This window comes from Oncorhynchus clarkii, chromosome 9, assembly GCF_045791955.1.
Source record: "Oncorhynchus clarkii lewisi isolate Uvic-CL-2024 chromosome 9, UVic_Ocla_1.0, whole genome shotgun sequence".
Lineage (NCBI taxonomy): Eukaryota > Metazoa > Chordata > Actinopteri > Salmoniformes > Salmonidae > Oncorhynchus > Oncorhynchus clarkii.
In genome coordinates, this window is record NC_092155.1 from 4,222,718 (window position 1) to 4,244,699 (window position 21,982).

The 21,982-nt window shown below is 46.8% G+C and overlaps 2 protein-coding genes across 3 annotated transcripts in view; both read left to right on the plus strand.

Annotated features, from left to right (window-relative positions):
- The window catches only part of LOC139417054 (coiled-coil domain containing 171), a 72,622-nt gene extending 61,777 nt beyond the window's left edge, over nucleotides 1-10,845 (plus strand). For both annotated transcript variants that reach the window (XM_071166298.1, XM_071166299.1), the window contains exons 24-27: nucleotides 1,141-1,195; nucleotides 2,487-2,618; nucleotides 4,193-4,345; nucleotides 9,662-10,845. In XM_071166298.1, coding sequence (XP_071022399.1) covers nucleotides 1,141-1,195; nucleotides 2,487-2,618; nucleotides 4,193-4,345; nucleotides 9,662-9,907 — 586 coding nt within the window. In that variant the 3' untranslated portion in view covers nucleotides 9,908-10,845. The remainder of the gene's footprint in view (nucleotides 1-1,140; nucleotides 1,196-2,486; nucleotides 2,619-4,192; nucleotides 4,346-9,661) is intronic.
- LOC139415790 (phosphatidylcholine:ceramide cholinephosphotransferase 2-like) overlaps nucleotides 1-21,982 on the plus strand; it is a 742,387-nt gene that overhangs the window by 281,136 nt on the left and 439,269 nt on the right. The gene's annotated exons all lie outside the window — the stretch shown is intronic.

Below are 21,982 nucleotides of genomic sequence, written 5' to 3' on the forward strand. Positions count from 1 at the left end.
GTTGGTATTACAGACTCGGTCAGGGAGAGTTTGAAATGTCAGTGAAGACACTTGCCAGTTGGTCAGCGCGTGCTTTGAGTTCAAGTCCTGGTAACCCGTCTGTCGCTGCGGCCTTGTGAATGTTGACATGTTTAAAGGTCTTACACACATCGGCTATGGAGAGCATGATCACAGTTGTCCGGAACAGCTGGCGCTCTCATGCATGCTTCAGTGTTGCTTGCCTCGAAGCGAGCATAGAAGGTATTTATTTTGTCTGGTAGGCTCGCGTCACTGGGCAGCTCACGGCTGGGTTTCCCTTTGTAATCCGTGATAGTTTGCCAGCCCTGCCACGTCCGACGAGCGTCTAAGCCGGTTGGAAATTAGTTCATAAAAAGGATTGAAGTTTTCCTGCTTTCGTCACCGGCCACTAGGAGGAGGACTGTCTCTGGACGAGCATATTCTTGTTTGCTTTATGGCCTTATACAGCTCGTCAAGCGCGGTCTTATTGCCAGCATCGGTCTGTGGTGGTAAATATACAGCCTTGAATATATATAGATAAACTGTCTTGGTTAATGTAATGAACATGTGACCTTCAGGGGGCGTTGTGCTCTGTTGAGAATTACGGGATCTGGAGTTGTCCTTTTGCACCCTCTCAAAACTAGCATTTTGTCTTCTTACAGGCTGGTACACGAGCGTGTTGCGTGTCTCGTGACTTCTGAGGGTTGAATGTTCATGTACTGTAGGGTCTTGACCCAGTAATGTTAATGTACTGTAGGGTATTGACCCAGTAAAGGGGATTTGAATGTTCATGTACTGTAGGGTCTTGACCCAGTAATGTATATGTACTGTAGGGTCTTGACCCAATAATGTTCATGTACTGTAGGGTCTTGACCCAATAAAGGGGATTTTAATGTTCATGTACTGTAGGGTCTTGACCCAGTAATTATCATGTACTGTAGGGTCTTGACCCAGTAATTATCATGTACTGTAGGGTCTTGACCCAGTAATTATCATGTACTGTAGGGTCTTGACCCAGTAATTATCATGTACTGTAGGGTCTAAAAGCCGATGATGGCTGTGGCATTAGCTTGCCATTGTAATGCTGACTGATCTCTGTCTGTCTCTCTTTCTCTGTCTCTTTGTCTGTCTCTCTCTCTCTAGGCGCAAGGACTCCCTGGCCAGCTACATGAGAGCAGTAGAGAGCAGCTACAGAGAGGTGAGCAACACTGGGTGGTGTTTAAATAGAGAGGTGAGCAACACTGGGTGGTGTTTAAATAGAGAGGTGAGCAACACTGGGTGGTGTTTAAATAGAGAGGTGAGCAACACTGGGTGGTGTTTAAATAGAGAGGTGAGCAACACTGGGTGGTGTTTAAATAGAGAGGTGAGCAACACTGGGTGGTGTTTAAATAGAGAGGTGAGCAACACTGGGTGGTGTTTAAATAGAGAGGTGAGCAACACTGGGTGGTGTTTAAATAGAGAGGTGAGCAACACTGGGTGGTGTTTAAATAGAGAGGTGAGCAACACTGGGTGGTTTTTCAGAGCCTTGTGTGTAACCACATACTATCAGTCACAATGCCAGACAAACCAGCTTTTGTGTTTCTCACTATAAAGTATGGTACAATATTCTCCTAGGTGAAGGTGAGTTACCCTCCCACTCCCCAGAGGTATGGCCCCTCCCACTCCCCAGAGGTATGGCCCCTCCCACTCCCCAGAGGTATGGCCCCTCCCACTCCCCAGAGGTATGGCCCCTCCCACTCCCCGGAGGTATGACCCCTCCCACTCCCAGGAGGTTTGACCCCTCCCACACCCCGGAGGTTTGACCACTCACAGGAGGTTTGACCCCTCCCACTCCCCAGAGGTTTGACCCCTCCCACTCCCCGGAGGTGTGACCACTCCCCGGAGGTGTGACCCCTCCCACTCCCCGGAGGTATGACCCCTCCCACACCCCGGAGGTTTGACCACTCCCCGGAGGTTTGACCCCTCCCACTCCCCGGAGTTTTGACCCCTCCCACTCCCAGGAGTTTTGGCCCCTCCCACTCCCAGGAGGTTTGGCTCCTCCCACTCCCCTTTGGCTCAGCAGTGTGTCCTTGAAACAGAAGCACTAACACACAAACCTGCACACGCACGCACACACAGCCACACACATACACACACCCACACACATACACACACAGCCACACACATACACACACATACACACACATACACACACAGCCACACACATACACACACATACACACACTCACACACATTCATACACACACTGGCCATTTACACTATACAAGGGTGCAAGGTAGCTAGTGTTTGCCATTGTTGGCCAATCCAGTAAGGTTTGTAATCTATGGTGAGCTTCGATTGGTCACTCGAGTCCCCCTCCGCTTCTCTCCCTTTCCTTCCGTTGAATGTGAATGTCTTCCCATGTTACTCCGTGTAAATGGCCCAATACACACACTCTCTCTTTCTCTATGATAAACTAGGACCACCTCTTTCTCCTGCCCCCACCGCAGGTCAGAGACCGTATCGTCCAATCACGATCCACCTCCACTGACAAGGACCTCCCTCTGCAGTTACCAAGAGTGCACCTGGATCTGACCGGACCAGAGAGGTTGCTGGGAGGGCCGGACGTGGCCGCCTGTCAGGTACTAGTCCTGTAGGGACACTGAGTTTAGTCTGTCAGGTACTAGTCGTCCTATAGGGACACTGAGTTGAGTCTGTCAGGTACTAGTCCTGTAGAGACACTGAGTTTAGTCTGTCAGGTACTAGTCGTCCTGTAGGGACACTGAGTTTGGCCTGTCAGGTACTAGTCGTCCTATAGGGACACTTAGTTTGGCCTGTCAGGTACTAGTTGTCCTATAGGGACACTGAGTTTAGTCTGTCAGGTACTAGTCCTATAGGGACACTGAGTTTAGTCTGTCAGGTACTAGTCCTGTAGGGACACTGAGTTTAGTCTGTCAGGTACTAGTCCTGTAGGGACACTTGAGTTTAGTCTGTCAGGTACTAGTCGTCCTGTAGGGACACTGAGTTTGGCCTGTCAGGTACTAGTCGTCCTATAGGGACACTGAGTTTAGTCTGTCAGGTACTAGTCCTGTAGGGACACTGAGTTTAGTCTGTCAGGTACTAGTCCTGTAGGGACACTTGAGTTTAGTCTGTCAGGTACTAGTCGTCCTGTAGGGACACTGAGTTTGGCCTGTCAGGTACTAGTCGTCCTATAGGGACACTGAGTTTAGTCTGTCAGGTACTAGTCGTCCTATAGGGACACTGAGTTTAGTCTGTCAGGTACTAGTCCTGTAGGGAAACTTAGTTTGGCCTGTCAGGTACTAGTCGTCCTATAGGGACACTGAGTTTAGTCTGTCAGGTACTAGTCGTCCTATAGGGACACTGAGTTTAGTCTGTCAGGTACTAGTCCTGTAGAGAGAAAGAGGAAGTTATTCCTGAAACTGATCAAATATTGATACACATGTAATAGAGCAGGTTAACATATCACCATCTACTGTCAGTAGTCGGTCCTCTCAGAACTAGAGCAGGTTAACATATCACCATCTACTGTCAGTAGTCGGTCCTCTCAGAACTAGAGCAGGTTAACATATCACCATCTACTGTCAGTAGTCGGGCCTCTCAGAACTAGAGCAGGTTAACATATCACCATCTACTGTCAGTAGTCGGTCCTCTCAGAACTAGAGCAGGTTAACATATCACCATCTACTGTCAGTAGTCGGTCCTCTCAGAACTAGAGCAGGTTAACATATCACCATCTACTGTCAGTAGTCGGTCCTCTCAGAACTAGAGCAGGTTAACATATCACCATCTACTGTCAGTAGTCGGTCCTCTCAGAACTAGAGCAGGTTAACATATCACCATCTACTGTCAGTAGTCGGTCCTCTCAGAACTAGAGCAGGTTAACATATCACCATCTACTGTCAGTAGTCGGTCCTCTCAGAACTAGAGCAGGTTAACATATCACCATCTACTGTCAGTAGTCGGTCCTCTCAGAACTAGAGCAGGTTAACATATCACCATCTACTGTCAGTAGTCGGTCCTCTCAGAACTAGAGCAGGTTAACATATCACCATCTACTGTCAGTAGTCGGTCCTCTCAGAACTAGAGCAGGTTAACATAATCCTGATGTTAGTTCAACACCCGTCCCTGAATAATTAAACAAACACACACATTCACACCCTGAATAAAAACTCTTTCCTCCCATGGTGCATTGCAGAGTCTGGTGGGGACGTTCTCTGAGTTATACCACGCAGCGTTCTCCAGGATTGGCTCGATGGAGAGGGAAATCTCCGCCCACCAAAGCCATGTCTCCGCCCTCCGGAAAGAACTACACGATGCCTGTCTCAGGGAGGACCTCTGTTTCATCCCTGTAAGAGACGAGAGAGACTCTATATAGTAACACTGTCCTACAACTAGAGACTCTATATAGTAACACTGTCCTACAATTAGAGACTCTATATAGTAACACTGTCCTACAACTAGAGACTCTATATAGTAACACTACTGTCCTACAACTAGAGACTCTATATAGTAACACTGTCCTACAACTAGAGACTCTATATAGTAACACTGTCCTACAACTAGAGACTCTATATAGTAACACTGTCCTACAACTAGAGACTCTATATAGTAACACTACTGTCCTACAACTAGAGACTCTATATAGTAACACTGTCCTACAACTAGAGACTCTATATAGTAACACTGTCCTACAACTAGAGACTCTATATAGTAACACTGTCCTACAACTAGAGACTCTATATAGTAACACTGTCCTACAACTAGAGACTCTATATAGTAACACTGTCCTACAACTAGAGACTCTATATAGTAACACTGTCCTACAACTAGAGACTCTATATAGTAACACTGTCCTACAACTAGAGACTCTATATAGTAACACTGTCCTACAACTAGAGACTCTATATAGTAACACTGTCCTACAACTAGAGACTCTATATAGTAACACTGTCCTACAACTAGAGACTCTATATAGTAACACTGTCCTACAACTAGAGACTCTATATAGTAACACTACTGTCCTACAACTAGAGACTCTATATAGTAACACTGTCCTACAACTAGAGAGACTCTATATAGTAACACTGTCCTACAACTAGAGACTCTATATAGTAACACTGTCCTAAAACTAGAGACTCTATATAGTAACACTGTCCTACAACTAGAGACTCTATATAGTAACACTGTCCTAAAACTAGAGACTCTATATAGTAACACTGTCCTACAACTAGAGACTCTATATAGTAACACTGTCCTACAACTAGAGACTCTATATAGTAACACTGTCCTACAATTAGAGACTCTATATAGTAACACTACTGTCCTACAACAAGAGACTCTATATAGTAACACTGTCCTACAACTAGAGAGACTCTATATATTAACACTGTCCTACAACTAGAGACTCTATATAGTAACACTGTCCTACAACTAGAGACTCTATATAGTAACACTGTCCTACAACTAGAGACTCTATATAGTAACACTGTCCTACAACTAGAGACTCTATATAGTAACACTGTCCTACAACTAGAGACTCTATATAGTAACACTGTCCTACAACTAGAGACTCTATATAGTAACACTGTCCTACAACTAGAGACTCTGTATAGTAACACTGTCCTACAACTAGAGACTCTATATAGTAACACTGTCCTACAACTAGAGACTCTATATAGTAACACTGTCCTACAACTAGAGACTCTATATAGTAACACTGTCCTACAACTAGAGACTCTATATAGTAACACTACTGTCCTACAACTAGAGACTCTATATAGTAACACTGTCCTACAACTAGAGAGACTCTATATAGTAACACTGTCCTACAACTAGAGACTCTATATAGTAACACTGTCCTAAAACTAGAGACTCACTGTCCTACAACTATAGTAACACTGTCCTACAACTAGAGACTCTATATAGTAACACTGTCCTACAACTAGAGACTCTATATAGTAACACTGTCCTACAACTAGAGACTCTATATAGTAACACTGTCCTACAACTAGAGACTCTATATAGTAACACTGTCCTACAACTAGAGACTCTATATAGTAACACTGTCCTACAACTAGAGACTCTATATAGTAACACTACTGTCCTACAACTAGAGACTCTATATAGTAACACTGTCCTACAACTAGAGACTCTATATAGTAACACTGTCCTACAACTAGAGACTCTGTATAGTAACACTGTCCTACAACTAGAGACTCTATATAGTAACACTGTCCTACAACTAGAGACTCTATATAGTAACACTGTCCTACAACTAGAGACTCTATATAGTAACACTACTGTCCTACAACTAGAGACTCTATATAGTAACACTGTCCTACAACTAGAGACTCTATATAGTAACACTGTCCTACAACTAGAGACTCTATATAGTAACACTGTCCTAAAACTAGAGACTCTATATAGTAACACTGTCCTACAACTAGAGACTCTATATAGTAACACTGTCCTACAACTAGAGACTCTATATAGTAACACTGTCCTACAACTAGAGACTCTATATAGTAACACTGTCCTACAACTAGAGACTCTATATAGTAACACTACTGTCCTACAACTAGAGACTCTATATAGTAACACTGTCCTACAACTAGAGACTCTATATAGTAACACTGTCCTACAACTAGAGACTCTATATATTAACACTGTCCTACAACTAGAGACTCTATATAGTAACACTGTCCTACAACTAGAGACTCTATATAGTAACACTGTCCTACAACTAGAGACTCTATATAGTAACACTGTCCTACAACTAGAGACTCTATATAGTAACACTGTCCTACAACTAGAGACTCTATATAGTAACACTGTCCTACAACTAGAGACTCTATATAGTAACACTGTCCTACAACTAGAGACTCTATATAGTAACACTGTCCTACAACTAGAGACTCTATATAGTAACACTACTGTCCTACAACTAGAGACTCTATATAGTAACACTGTCCTACAACTAGAGACTCTATATAGTAACACTGTCCTACAACTAGAGACTCTATATAGTAACACTGTCCTACAACTAGAGACTCTATATAGTAACACTACTGTCCTACAACTAGAGACTCTATATAGTAACACTGTCCTACAACTAGAGAGACTCTATATAGTAACACTGTCCTACAACTAGAGACTCTATATAGTAACACTGTCCTACAACTAGAGACTCTATATAGTAACACTGTCCTACAACTAGAGACTCTATATAGTAACACTGTCCTACAACTAGAGACTCTATATAGTAACACTGTCCTACAACTAGAGACTCTATATAGTAACACTGTCCTACAACTAGAGACTCTATATAGTAACACTGTCCTACAACTAGAGACTCTATATAGTAACACTGTCCTACAACTAGAGACTCTGTATAGTAACACTGTCCTACAACTAGAGACTCTATATAGTAACACTGTCCTACAACTAGAGACTCTATATAGTAACACTGTCCTACAACTAGAGACTCTATATAGTAACACTGTCCTACAACTAGAGACTCTATATAGTAACACTACTGTCCTACAACTAGAGACTCTATATAGTAACACTGTCCTACAACTAGAGAGACTCTATATAGTAACACTGTCCTACAACTAGAGACTCTATATAGTAACACTGTCCTAAAACTAGAGACTCTATATAGTAACACTGTCCTACAACTAGAGACTCTATATAGTAACACTGTCCTACAACTAGAGACTCTATATAGTAACACTGTCCTACAACTAGAGACTCTATATAGTAACACTGTCCTACAACTAGAGACTCTATATAGTAACACTGTCCTACAACTAGAGACTCTATATAGTAGCACTGTCCTACAACTAGAGACTCTATATAGTAACACTACTGTCCTACAACTAGAGACTCTATATAGTAACACTGTCCTACAACTAGAGACTCTATATAGTAACACTGTCCTACAACTAGAGACTCTATATAGTAACACTGTCCTGCAACTAGAGACTCTATATAGTAACACTGTCCTACAACTAGAGAGACTCTATATAGTAACACTGTCCTACAACTAGAGACTCTATATAGTAACACTGTCCTAAAACTAGAGACTCTATATAGTAACACTGTCCTACAACTAGAGACTCTATATAGTAACACTGTCCTACAACTAGAGACTCTATATAGTAACACTGTCCTACAACTAGAGACTCTATATAGTAACACTGTCCTACAACTAGAGACTCTATATAGTAACACTGTCCTACAACTAGAGACTCTATATAGTAACACTGTCCTACAACTAGAGACTCTATATAGTAACACTGTCCTACAACTAGAGACTCTATATAGTAACACTGTCCTACAACTAGAGACTCTATATAGTAACACTGTCCTACAACTAGAGACTCTATATAGTAACACTGTCCTACAACTAGAGACTCTATATAGTAACACTGTCCTACAACTAGAGACTCTATATAGTAACACTGTCCTACAACTAGAGACTCTATATAGTAACACTGTCCTACAACTAGAGACTCTATATATTAACACTGTCCTACAATTAGAGACTCTATATAGTAACACTGTCCTACAACTAGAGACTCTATATAGTAACACTGTCCTACAACTAGAGACTCTATATAGTAACACTGTCCTACAACTAGAGACTCTATATAGTAACACTGTCCTACAACTAGAGACTCTATATAGTAACACTGTCCTACAACTAGAGACTCTATATAGTAACACTGTCCTACAACTAGAGACTCTATATAGTAACACTGTCCTACAACTAGAGACTCTATATAGTAACACTGTCCTACAACTAGAGACTCTATATAGTAACACTACTGTCCTACAACTAGAGACTCTATATAGTAACACTGTCCTACAACTAGAGACTCTATATAGTAACACTGTCCTACAACTAGAGACTCTATATATCTGCTGTCTCTCGTCAGTCCTTTCCGATGATTGACAGTGTTGAAGAACCTCTGTTTGGCTCATTTAACACCACAGGGACTGCAGTGTCTGACAGAGTGGAAATCAGGCTGGATCCCAGATGTCTGTGTGCATTTTTTTGTTTGTTTGTTGCTGTAGATGAATCTCTTAGTTAATGACTCTCTACTTTTCCAGACTTAACTTCCGAACTGTGCAATGTGTCCGTTTGACCAAGAACCACAGTGACAGTTTCAATAGGGAGACTTTACTTCTTCTAACCCCTAGTTTCCCATTTCCTTTAATCTGGTCGTTATAATCCCCAAAACAAACAAGGGTTTTGTAGATGCTGTAAAGGAGCTGGTCTCAGGAAACAGCTGAATATGGACGGTCGTCATTTAAATGACAGGCTGCTTTAAAGCGCGACCTCCGATTCAATTGACTTTTTTTTTAAATATTTTTTTTACTAAGAGCTCATTTCAAAGGCTGAAAATAACTCGGATCAGTCTCTCTATATCATTCCCTCTCTCCTTCACGTTTCCCATGTAAATTATTTTGGGGGGGGGCTCGTCTGTCAGTGGCTGTGTCTGACCCTCAAAAGGCCAACATCGTCTCGTAATTCTGAGCTTAGGACCTTCAGACTGGCTAAGACATCATTTTTGTTTGGTAGTTTGTGGGACATGGATGAAAGGAAAGTGTGTGTGTGTTTCCATGTTCCTTAATCCGTTGACCCCTTCTTCTTCAGGTGTGCGATTCTCAATCGTCAATGGCCCCTCACCCAGACGACCTCTGTCAACTCGTCGTTGACCCTGAAGCCCCTCCTACCGAACGCACCAACGTTCTGCTGAGGGAGGCAACCGGCAAACCCAACCCTACCCCCTCCCTCGCTCCCTCCCTCCCCTTGTCAGACCCCCCTAAAAAGGCTAAGGGCAGTAAGAAGGTGCCCAAGAAGACTCGTTCTGTACCGCCCAAGGCTCCGTCAAGAAGATAGACCACAGAATCACTGTTATGTGTTACAGTGTATCTGTTATGTGTTACAGTGTATCTGTTATGTGTTACAGTGTATCTGTTATGTGTTACAGTGTATCTGTTGTGTGTTACCGTGTATCTGTTATGTGTTACAGTGTATCTGTTATGTGTTACAGTGTTATCTGTTATGTGTTACAGTGTATCTGTTATGTGTTACAGTGTATCTGTTATGTGTTACAGTGTTATCTGTTATGTGTTACAGTGTTATCTGTTATGTGTTACAGTGTATCTGTTGTGTGTTACAGTGTATCTGTTGTGTATTACAGTGTATCTGTTATATGTTACAGTGTATCTGTTGTGTGTTACAGTGTATATGTTATATGTTACAGTGTATCTGTTACGTGTTACAGTGTATCTGTTACGTGTTACAGTGTATCTGTTACGTGTTACAGTGTATCTGTTGTGTGTTACAGTGTTATCTGTTATGTGTTACAGTGTATCTGTTGTGTGTTACAGTGTATCTGTTGTGTGTTACAGTGTTATCTGTTGTGTGTTACAGTGTTATCTGTTGTGTGTTACAGTGTTATCTGTTATGTGTTACAGTGTATCTGTTGTGTATCTGTTATGTGTTACAGTGTATCTGTTATGTGTTACAGTGTATCTGTGCTTTGTTACAGTGTATCTGTGCTGTGTTACAGTGTTATCTGTGCTGTGTCTGAAACAGCTCCCTGTTGACCGGAGACCCATGGGTTCCCTTTGGGAAGCATCGTGTGTTACGAGAAAGACCCTTCAATATCCACGCCACAGATTCCTTCTATAGTGTATATCTGTCCTTAATGAAGCGTTTTGAACCTGTCATTAAGACTATGAAGAAGTAGACATTTATTTTAGCTGAAGAAAATAAAATAAAAAATATCTGTTTTTGTTACATAAATCAGTAAACCTTTTTTACCTGGAAAATGACTACTGTTGTTTCAGTTTGGGTCATGTGATGTCTCTTACGTCCAGAGTTCTCTGTGTGTGTGTGTGTGTGTGTGTGTGTGTGTGTGTGTGTGTGTGTGTGTGTGTGTGTGTGTGTGTGTGTGTGTGTGTTCGTGTGTGTGTGTGTCTTCGTGAACCCTATACTCAGATCTCTCCTAAATGTGTCTCTCTCTCCCAGATACCAAATCAAATCAAATCAAATCAAATTTTATTTGTCACATACACATGGTTAGCAGATGTTAATGCGAGTGTAGCGAAATGCTTGTGCTTCTAGTTCCGACAATGCAGTAATAACAAGTAATCTAACTAACAATTCCAAAACTACTGTCTTGTACACAGTGTAAGGGGATAAAGAATATGTACATAAGGATATATGAATGAGTGATGGTACAGAGCAGCATAGGCAAGATACAGTAGATGGTATCGGGTACAGTATGTACAAATGAGATGAGTATGTAAACAAAGTGGCATAGTATAGTATAAAGTGGCTAGTGATACATGTATTACATAAGGATACCGTCGATGATATAGAGTACAGTATATACGTATGCGTATGAGATGAATAATGTAGGGTAAGTAACATTTATATAAGGTAGCATTGTTTAAAGTGGCTAGTGATATATTTACATCATTTCCCATCAATTCCCATTATTAAAGTGGCTGGAGTTGAGTCAGTGTCAGTGTGTTGGCAGCAGCCACTCAGTGTTAGTGGTGGCTGTTTAACAGTCTGATGGCCTTGAGATAGAAGCTGTTTTTCAGTCTCTCGGTCCCAGCTTTGATGCACCTGTACTGACCTCGCCTTCTGGATGATAGCGGGGTGAACAGGCAGTGGCTCGGGTGGTTGATGTCCTTGATGATCTTTATGGCCTTCCTGTGGCATCGGGTGGTGTAGGTGTCCTGGAGGGCAGGTAGTTTGCCCCCGGTGATGCGTTGTGCAGACCTCACTACCCTCTGGAGAGCCTTACGGTTGAGGGCGGTGCAGTTGCCATACCAGGCGGTGATACAGCCCGCCAGGATGCTCTCGATTGTGCATCTGTAGAAGTTTGTGAGTGCTTTTGGTGACAAGCCGAATTTCTTCAGCCTCCTGAGGTTGAAGAGGCGCTGCTGCGCCTTCTTCACGATGCTGTCTGTGTGAGTGGACCAATTCAGTTTGTCTGTGATGTGTATGCCGAGGAACTTAAAACTTGCTACCCTCTCCACTACTGTTCCATCGATGTGGATAGGGGGGTGTTCCCTCTGCTGTTTCCTGAAGTCCACAATCATCTCCTTAGTTTTGTTGACGTTGAGTGTGAGGTTGATACCCCCAGTACATCTCCACACAGACACAAGAAAGACTGTGAAGCCTAATGATCTCCTATGGCTTGTAGTCACCATGTGTGTGTGAGCAACATTCAATACATTGTAGGTATTTTAATCTGCATACATCCTGTTCTAGTCAGTCCCACAGCTGGTTCTGTGTCTGTAGCTCCGAGCTTGTGACTTGATGATCTGTCTACCTGTCTGTCCTGAGACAGAGCGGGGGTGTCTGTACCTGTCCCCAACCACCTGCCCTCAGCCAGCCTGCTACTGTCACCTCACTGAGTGTGTTGTGTGTGTGTGTGTGTGTGTGTGTCACTCCACTCCTGTTCTCTTCCTACTCTGACCTGATTATTAAAACCATTGGAAGTAAAAACGGACATAACACTCAACCTCCATGGATACCTCTATTACTACCACACCTCTCCTCCATGGATACCTCTAGTACTACCACACCTCTCCTCCATGGATACCTCTAGTACTACCACACCTCTCCTCCATGGATACCTCTAGTACTACCACACCTCTCCTCCATGGATACCTCTAGTACTACCACACCTCTCCTCCATGGATACCTCTAGTACTACCACACCTCTCCTCCATGGATACCTCTAGTACTACCACACCTCTCCTCCATGGATACCTCTAGTACTACCACACCTCTCCTCCATGGATACCTCTAGTACTACCACACCTCTCCTCTCCTCCATGGATACCTCTAGAACTACCACACCTCTCCTCCATGGATACCTCTAGTACTACCACACCTCTCCTCTCCTCCATGGATACCTCCATGGATACCTCTAGTACTACCACACCTCTCCTCCATGGATACCTCTAGTACTACCACACCTCTCCTCCATGGATACCTCTAGTACTACCACACCTCTCCTCTCCTCCATGGATACCTCTAGTACTACCACACCTCTCCTCCATGGATACCTCTAGTACTACCACACCTCTCCTCCATGGATACCTCTAGTACTACCACACCTCTCCTCCATGGATACCTCTAGTACTACCGCACCTCTCCTCCATGGATACCTCTAGTACTACCACACCTCTCCTCCATGGATACCTCTAGTACTACCACACCTCTCCTCCATGGATACCTCTAGTACTACCACACCTCTCCTCCATGGATACCTCTAGTACTACCACACCTCTCCTCCATGGATACCTCTAGTACTACCACACCTCTCCTCTCCTCCATGGATACCTCTAGAACTACCACACCTCTCCTCCATGGATACCTCTAGTACTACCACACCTCTCCTCTCCTCCATGGATACCTCTAGTACTACCACACCTCTCCTCCATGGATACCTCTAGTACTACCACACCTCTCCTCCATGGATACCTCTAGTACTACCACACCTCTCCTCCATGGATACCTCTAGTACTACCACACCTCTCCTCTCCTCCATGGATACCTCTAGTACTACCACACCTCTCCTCCATGGATACCTCTAGTACTACCACACCTCTCCTCCATGGATACCTCTAGTACTACCACACCTCTCCTCCATGGATACCTCTATTACTACCACACCTCTCCTCCATGGATACCTCTAGTACTACCACACCTCTCCTCCATGGATACCTCTAGTACTACCACACCTCTCCTCCATGGATACCTCTAGTACTACCACACCTCTCCTCCATGGATACCTCTAGTACTACCACACCTCTCCTCCATGGATACCTCTAGTACTACCACACCTCTCCTCCATGGATACCTCTAGTACTACCACACCTCTCCTCCACGGATACCTCTAGTACTGCCACACCTCTCCTCCATGGATACCTCTAGTACTACCACACCTCTCGTTCCACGGATACCTCTAGTACTACCACACCTCTCCTCCATGGATACCTCTAGTACTACCACACCTCTCCTCCATGGATACCTCTAGTACTACCACACCTCTCCTCCATGGATACCTCTAGTACTACCACACCTCTCCTCCATGGATAACTCTAGTACTACCACACCTCTCCTCCATGGATACCTCTAGTACTACCACACCTCTCCTCCATGGATAACTCTAGTACTACCACACCTCTCCTCCATGGATACCTCTAGTACTACCACACCTCTCCTCCATGGATACCTCTAGTACTACCACACCTCTCGTTCCACGGATACCTCTAGTACTACCACACCTCTCCTCCATGGATACCCCTAGTACTACCACACCTCTCCTCCATGGATACCCCTAGTACTACCACACCTCTCCTCCATGGATACCTCTAGTACTACCACACCTCTCCTCCATGGATAACTCTAGTACTACCACACCTCTCCTCCATGGATACCTCTAGTACTACCACACCTCTCCTCCATGGATACCTCTAGTACTACCACACCTCTCGTTCCACGGATACCTCTAGTACTACCACACCTCTCCTCCATGGATACCCCTAGTACTACCACACCTCTCCTCCATGGATACCCCTAGTACTACCACACCTCTCCTCCATGGATACCTCTAGTACTACCACACCTCTCCTCCATGGATCCCTCTAGTACTACCACACCTCTCCTCCATGGATACCCCTAGTACTACCACACCTCTCCTCCATGGATACCCCTAGTACTACCACACCTCTCCTCCATGGATACCCCTAGTACTACCACACCTCTCCTCCATGGATACCCCTAGTACTACCACACCTCTCCTCCATGGATACCTCTAGTACTACCACACCTCTCCTCCATGGATACCTCTAGTACTACCACACCTCTCCTCCATGGATACCTCTAGTACTACCACACCTCTCCTCCATGGATACCTCTAGTACTACCACACCTCTCCTCTCCTCCATGGATACCTCTAGTACTACCACACCTCTGCTCCATGGATACCTCTAGTACTACCACACCTCTCCTCCATGGATACCTCTAGTACTACCACACCTCTCCTCCATGGATACCTCTAGTACTACCACACCTCTCCTCCATGGATACCTCTAGTACTACCACACCTCTCCTCTCCTCCATGGATACCTCTAGTACTACCACACCTCTGCTCCATGGATACCTCTAGTACTACCACACCTCTCCTCCATGGATACCTCTAGTACTACCACACCTCTCCTCCATGGATACCTCTAGTACTACCACACCTCTCCTCCATGGATACCTCTAGTGCTACCACACCTCCCCTCCATGGATACCTCTAGTACTACCACACCTCTCCTCCATGGATACCTCTAGTACTACCACACCTCTCCTCCATGGATACCTCTAGTACTACCACACCTCTCCTCCATGGATAACTCTAGTACTACCACACCTCTCCTCCATGGATACCTCTAGTACTACCCCACCTCTCCTCCATGGATACCTCTAGTACTACCACACCTCTCTTCCATGGATACCTCTAGTACTACCACACCTCTCCTCCATGGATACGTCTAGTACTACCACACCTCTCCTCCATGGATACCCCTAGTACTACCACACCTCTCCTCTCCTCCATGGATACCCCTGGTACTACCACACCTCTCCTCCATGGATACCTCTAGTACTACCACACCTCTCCTCCATGGATACCCCTAGTACTACCACAACTCTCCTCCATGGATACCTCTAGTACTGCCACACCTCTCCTCCATGGATACCTCTAGTACTACCACACCTTTCCTCTCCTCCATGGATACCTCTAGTACTACCACACCTCTCCTCCATGGATACCCCTAGTACTACCACAACTCTCCTCCATGGATACCTCTAGTACTGCCACACCTCTCCTCCATGGATACCTCTAGTACTATCACACCTCTCCTCCATGGATACCTCTAGTACTACCACACCTCTCCTCCATGGATACCCCTAGTACTACCACACCTCTCCTCCATGGATACCTCTAGTACTACCACACCTATCCTCCATGGATACCCCTAGTACTACCACACCTCTCCTCCATGGATACCCCTGGTACTACCACACCTCTCCTCCATGGATACCCCTAGTACTACCACACCACTCCTCCATGGATACCTCTAGTACTACCACACCTCTCCTCTCCTCCATGGATACCCCTGGTACTACCACACCTCTCCTCCATGGATACCTCTAGTACTACCACACCTTTCATCTCCTCCATGGATACCTCTAGTACTACCACACCTCTCCTCCATGGATACCCCTAGTATTACCACAACTCTCCTCCATGGATACCTCTAGTACTGCCACACCTCTCCTCCATGGATACCTCTAGTACTACCACACCTCTCCTCCATGGATACCCCTAGTACTACCACACCTCTCCTCCATGGATACCTCTAGTACTACCACACCTCTCCTCCATGGATACCTCTAGTACTACCACACCTCTCCTCCATGGATACCCCTGGTACTACCACACCTCTCCTCCATGGATAGCCCTAGTACTACCACACCACTCCTCCATGGATACCTCTAGTACTACCACACCTCTCCTCTCCTCCATGGATACCTCTAGTACTACCACACCTCTCTTCCATGGATACCCCTAGTACTACCACAACTCTCCTCCATGGATACCTCTAGTACTGCCACACCTCTCCTCCATGGATACCTCTAGTACTACCACACCTCTCCTCCATGGATACCCCTAGTACTACCACACCTCTCCTCCATGGATACCCCTAGTACTACCACACCTCTCCTCCATGGATACCTCTAGTACTACCACACCTATCCTCCATGGATACCCCTAGTACTACCACACCTCTCCTCCATGGATACCCCTGGTACTACCACACCTCTCCTCCATGGATACCCCTAGTACTACCACACCACTCCTCCATGGATACCTCTAGTACTACCACACCTCTCCTCTCCTCCATGGATACCCCTGGTACTACCACACCTCTCCTCCATGGATACCTCTAGTACTACCACACCTTTCCTCTCCTCCATGGATACCTCTAGTACTACCACACCTCTCCTCCATGGATACCCCTAGTACTACCACAACTCTCCTCCATGGATACCTCTAGTACTGCCACACCTCTCCTCCATGGATACCTCTAGTACTACCACACCTCTCCTCCATGGATACCTCTAGTACTTCCACACCTCTCCTCCATGGATACCTCTAGTACTACCACACCTCTCCTCCATGGATACCTCTAGTACTACCACACCTCTCCTCCATGGATACCTCTAGTACTACCACACCTCTCCTCTATGGATACCCCTGGTACTACCACACCTCTCCTCCATGGATACCCCTGGTACTACCACACCTCTCCTCCATGGATACCTCTAGTACTACCACACCTCTCCTCCATGGATACCTCTAGTACTACCACACCTCTCCTCCATGGATACCTCTAGTACTACCACACCTCTCCTCCATGGATACCTCTAGTACTACCACACCTCTCATCCATGAATACCCCTAGTACTACCACACCTCTCCTCCATGGATACCTCTAGTACTACCACACCTCTCCTCCATGGATACCTCTAGTACTACCACACCTCTCCTCCATGAATACCCCTAGTACTACCACACCTCTCCTCCATGAATACCCCTAGTACTACCACACCTCTCCTCCATGGATACCTCTAGTTCTACCACAGTAAATAGTCTGTTCACACTCATATATTGACATATTAAGGACATGTTTGATGGGATTAAACCTCTAAATACTTTAACCTCTGATTTCATGTCAGGAGAAATCTTTCCTTGTTCAGAATACGGCTGTGGTTCCTGTAATTTCCACGTAGAGCAGGGATTATCTGAGCTAATATGAATAGGACTCATTTACAGTGACATGTTTCCTAACTTCCTGTCCTTGATCACTTGGTAATGTGTGATGCTCTTATAAAAATTGAAGCTGAATGGAGTGTTTAGGATCAGACTACCCACCACTCGACCACACACACACACACACGCACACTCACTCTCTCTTACACACACACACACTCTCTCTCTCTCTCTCTCTCTCTCTCTCTCTCTCTCTCTCTCTCTCTCTCTCTCTCTCTCTCTCTCTCTCTCTCTCTCTCTCTCTCTCTCTGTGTCTCTCTCTCTCTCTCTCTCTCTCTCTCTCTCTCTCTCTCTCTCTCTCTCTCTCTCTGTCAGTTGTGTGTCAGTTTCCAATGAGTTAGGGCCCTGGGCCACAGGCCAATGAGTTAGGGTCCTGGTCCACGGGCCAATGAATTAGGACCCTGGGCCACAGGCCAGTGAGTTAGGGCCACGGGCCAATGAGTTAGGGCCACGGGCCAATGAGTTAGGGTCCTGGGCCACGGGCCAATGAATTAGGACCCTGGGCCACAGGCCAGTGAGTTAGGTCCCTGGGCCACGGGCCAATGAGTTAGGGCCATGGGCCAATGAGTTAGGGTCCTGGGCCACGGGCCAATGAATTAGGACCCTGGGCCACAGGCCAGTGAGTTAGGGCCCTGGGCCACGGGCCAATGAGTTAGGGCCACGGGCCAATGAGTTAGGGTCCTGGGCCACGGGCCAATGAATTAGGACCCTGGGCCACAGGCCAGTGAGTTAGGGCCCTGGGCCACAGGCCAATGAGTTAGGGCCCTGGGCCACAGGCCAATGAGTTAGGGTCCTGGTCCACGGGCCAATGAATTAGGACCCTGGGCCACAGGCCAGTGAGTTAGGGCCACGGGCCAATGAGTTAGGGCCACGGGCCAATGAGTTAGGGTCCTGGGCCACGGGCCAATGAGTTAGGGTTCTGGGCCACGGGCCAATGAATTAGGACCCTGGGCCACAGGCCAGTGAGTTAGGTCCCTGGGCCACGGGCCAATGAGTTAGGGCCATGGGCCAATGAGTTAGGGTCCTGGGCCACGGGCCAATGAATTAGGACCCTGGGCCACAGGCCAGTGAGTTAGGGCCCTGGGCCACGGGCCAATGAGTTAGGGCCACGGGCCAATGAGTTAGGGTCCTGGGCCACGGGCCAATGAATTAGGACCCTGGGCCACAGGCCAGTGAGTTAGGGCCCTGGGCCACAGGCCAATGAGTTAGGGCCACGGGCCAATGAGTTAGGGTCCTGGGCCACGGGCCAATGAGTTAGGGCCACGGGCCAGTGAGTTAGGGCCACAGGCCAATGAGTTAGGGCCCTGGGCCACGGGCCAGTGAGTTAGGGCCACGGGCCAGTGAGTTAGGGCCCTGGGCCAGTGAGTTAGGGCCACGGGCCAGTGAGTTAGGGCCCTGGGCCAGTGAGTTAGGGCCACGGACCAATGAGTTAGGGCCCTGGGCCACGGGCCAATGAGTTAGGGACCTGGGAAACGGGACAATGAGTTAGGGCTCTGGGAAACGTGCCAATGAGTTAGGGCCCTGGCCCAACTACCCCACTGTTACAGTTATTAGATTCCCCCTCTCCCCATCACACAGTGATCTGAGGTCCAGGTGGAACCAGGGAACATTTCCATTATTGTGTCATCAAGGACTCAAGCTATGGCCAAATGACTTCCTTTCTCCCTTGTATATCTCTCCCTCTATCCTTCCCTCCCTCTCTCCCTTTACCCCTCTCTCTATCCTTCCTTCCCTCTCTCCCTCTACCCCTCTCTCTCCCTCTACCCCTCTCTCTATCCTTCCCTCCCTCTCTCCCTTTACCCCTCTACCCCTCTCTCTCCCTCTATCCTTCCCTCCCTCTACCCCTCTACCCCTCTCTCTCCCTCTATCCTTCCCTCCCTCTCTCCCTCTACCCCTCTCTCTCCCTCTATCTCTCCCTCTATCCTTCTACCCCTCTCTCTCCCTCTATCATTTCCTCTATCCTTCCCTCCCTCTCTCCCTCTACCCCTCTCTCTCCCTCTATCCTTTACTCTATCCTTCCCTCCCTCTCTCCCTCTATCCCTCTCTCCCTCTACCCCTCTCTCTATCCTTTCCACCTTCTCTCCCTCTACCCCTCTCTCTATCCTTCCCACCCTCTCTCCCTCTACCCCTCTCTCTCCCTCTATCCTTTCCTCTATCCTTCCCTCCCTCTCTCCCTCTACCCCTCTCTCTATCCTTCCCACCCTCTCTCCCTCTACCCCTCTCTCTCCCTCTATCCTTTCCTCTATCCTTTCTTCTCTCTATATATATATCCCTCTATCCTTCACTCCATATATCCCTCTCTCTCCCCCTCTCCTTCACTCTCTCTCTCCCTCTATCCTGCCCTCTCTCCTGCCCTCTGTCTATCCCTCTCTCTATCCCTCTATCTATACCTCTATCCCTCTCTCCTGCCCTCTCTCTATCCCTCTATCTATACCTCTATCCCTCTCTCCTGCCCTCTCTCTATCCCTCTCTCTATCCCTCTATCCCTCTCTCTATCCCTCTATCTATACCTCTATCCCTCTCTCTATCATTCACTCCATATATCCCTTTATCTCTCTATCCTTCCCTCTCTCCCTCCTTATAGCAGAGGATAAGTCCTGTCCACCTTGGAAGAACAGAAAGTTTAAGTTAGCCAGATTGATAAAAAAAGTTAATATGGAGAGAGAGAGCTGTGAGGATAGGAAGGCCCCAGTCCCAGGTCTCTTGTCATCATCTCATCTTATACCTGTCTGTCTATAGCTCGTACCTAGAGGCACGTTAGGCTGAGAAACCAAGGTTATTCTCAGGGGTTCAAATTCAAGTAAAGTTTTTATTTTGCATTCACAGTACATTTAGAAGTGAAGAAAAGTTTGCGCTAGAGGCGGAACGCCTGAGTTGTCCCTCTTTGTCCTCCCTCTCCCATCTCTCCCCCTCTCCCATCTCTGTCTCCCTCTCCCATCTCTCTCTCTGTCTCCCTCTCCCATCTCTCCCCCTCTCCCCTCTCCCATCTCTCTTCCTCTCCCATCTCTCTCTCTGTCTCCCTCTCCCATCTCTCCCCCTCTCCCCTCTCCCATCTCTATTCCTCTCCCATCTCTCTTCCTCTCCCATCTCTCCCCCTCTCCCCTCTCCCATCTCTCTCCCATCTCTCTCCCATCTCCTCTCTCTCTCTCCCTCTCCCATCTCTCTCTCTCACTCTCTCTCTCTCTCCCCCATCTCTCTCTCTCTCCCTCCCTCCTACTCCCTCTCTCTCTGGATGTGTCCTGATTGGCCCCTTATTCTCTATATAGTCCCTCTGGTGTAAGGTAGTGCACAAAATAGGGAATAGGGTCTAAGGTAGTGCACTATAAAGGGAATAGTGTGTCATTGTGGACATTCTCTCTTCAAAGCGATGTCATCTTCATGACATAGTGCTGATGTCAGCGTTTCCAACGTTCCGCAGGGTGGTTTCAATGGGTTGGCCTAGGGGCGGGCTTACTCCGCTCTTCGTCCCCCTGAGGGTGGGTGTGTGTGTGTGTGTGTGTGTGTGTTAGAAATTTGGATTTAATTCCTAGCCTTAAAAATGTGGATTTAATACCTAAACTTGAAACTTCGAAATTTGACATTTGAGAAACATGGATGACTTGTAGTGGATGGTTGAAGGGCTCTCCAGGGGACCTGGGGTTAGGGAGGTTGGTCGGGGACCTGTGGTTGGTAGGGGACCTGGGGTTGGTAGGGGACCTGGGGTTGGTAGGGGACCTGGGGTTAGGTAGGTTGGTAGGGGACCTGGGGTTAGGGGGGTTGGTAGGGGACCTGGGGTTGGGAGGGGACCTGGGGTTAGGGAGGTTGGTAGGGGACCTGGGGTTAGGGAGGTTGGTAGGGGACCTGGGGTTAGAGGGGTTGGTAGGGGACCTGGGGTTAGGGAGGTTGGTAGGGGACCTGGGGTTAGGGGGGTTGGTAGGGGACCTGGGGTTGGTAGGAGACCTGGGGTTGGTAGGGGACCTGGGGTTAGGGGGGTTGGTAGGGGACCTGGGGTTAGGGAGGTTGGTAGGGGACCTGGGGTTGGTAGGGGACCTGGGGTTGGTAGGGGACCTGCGGTT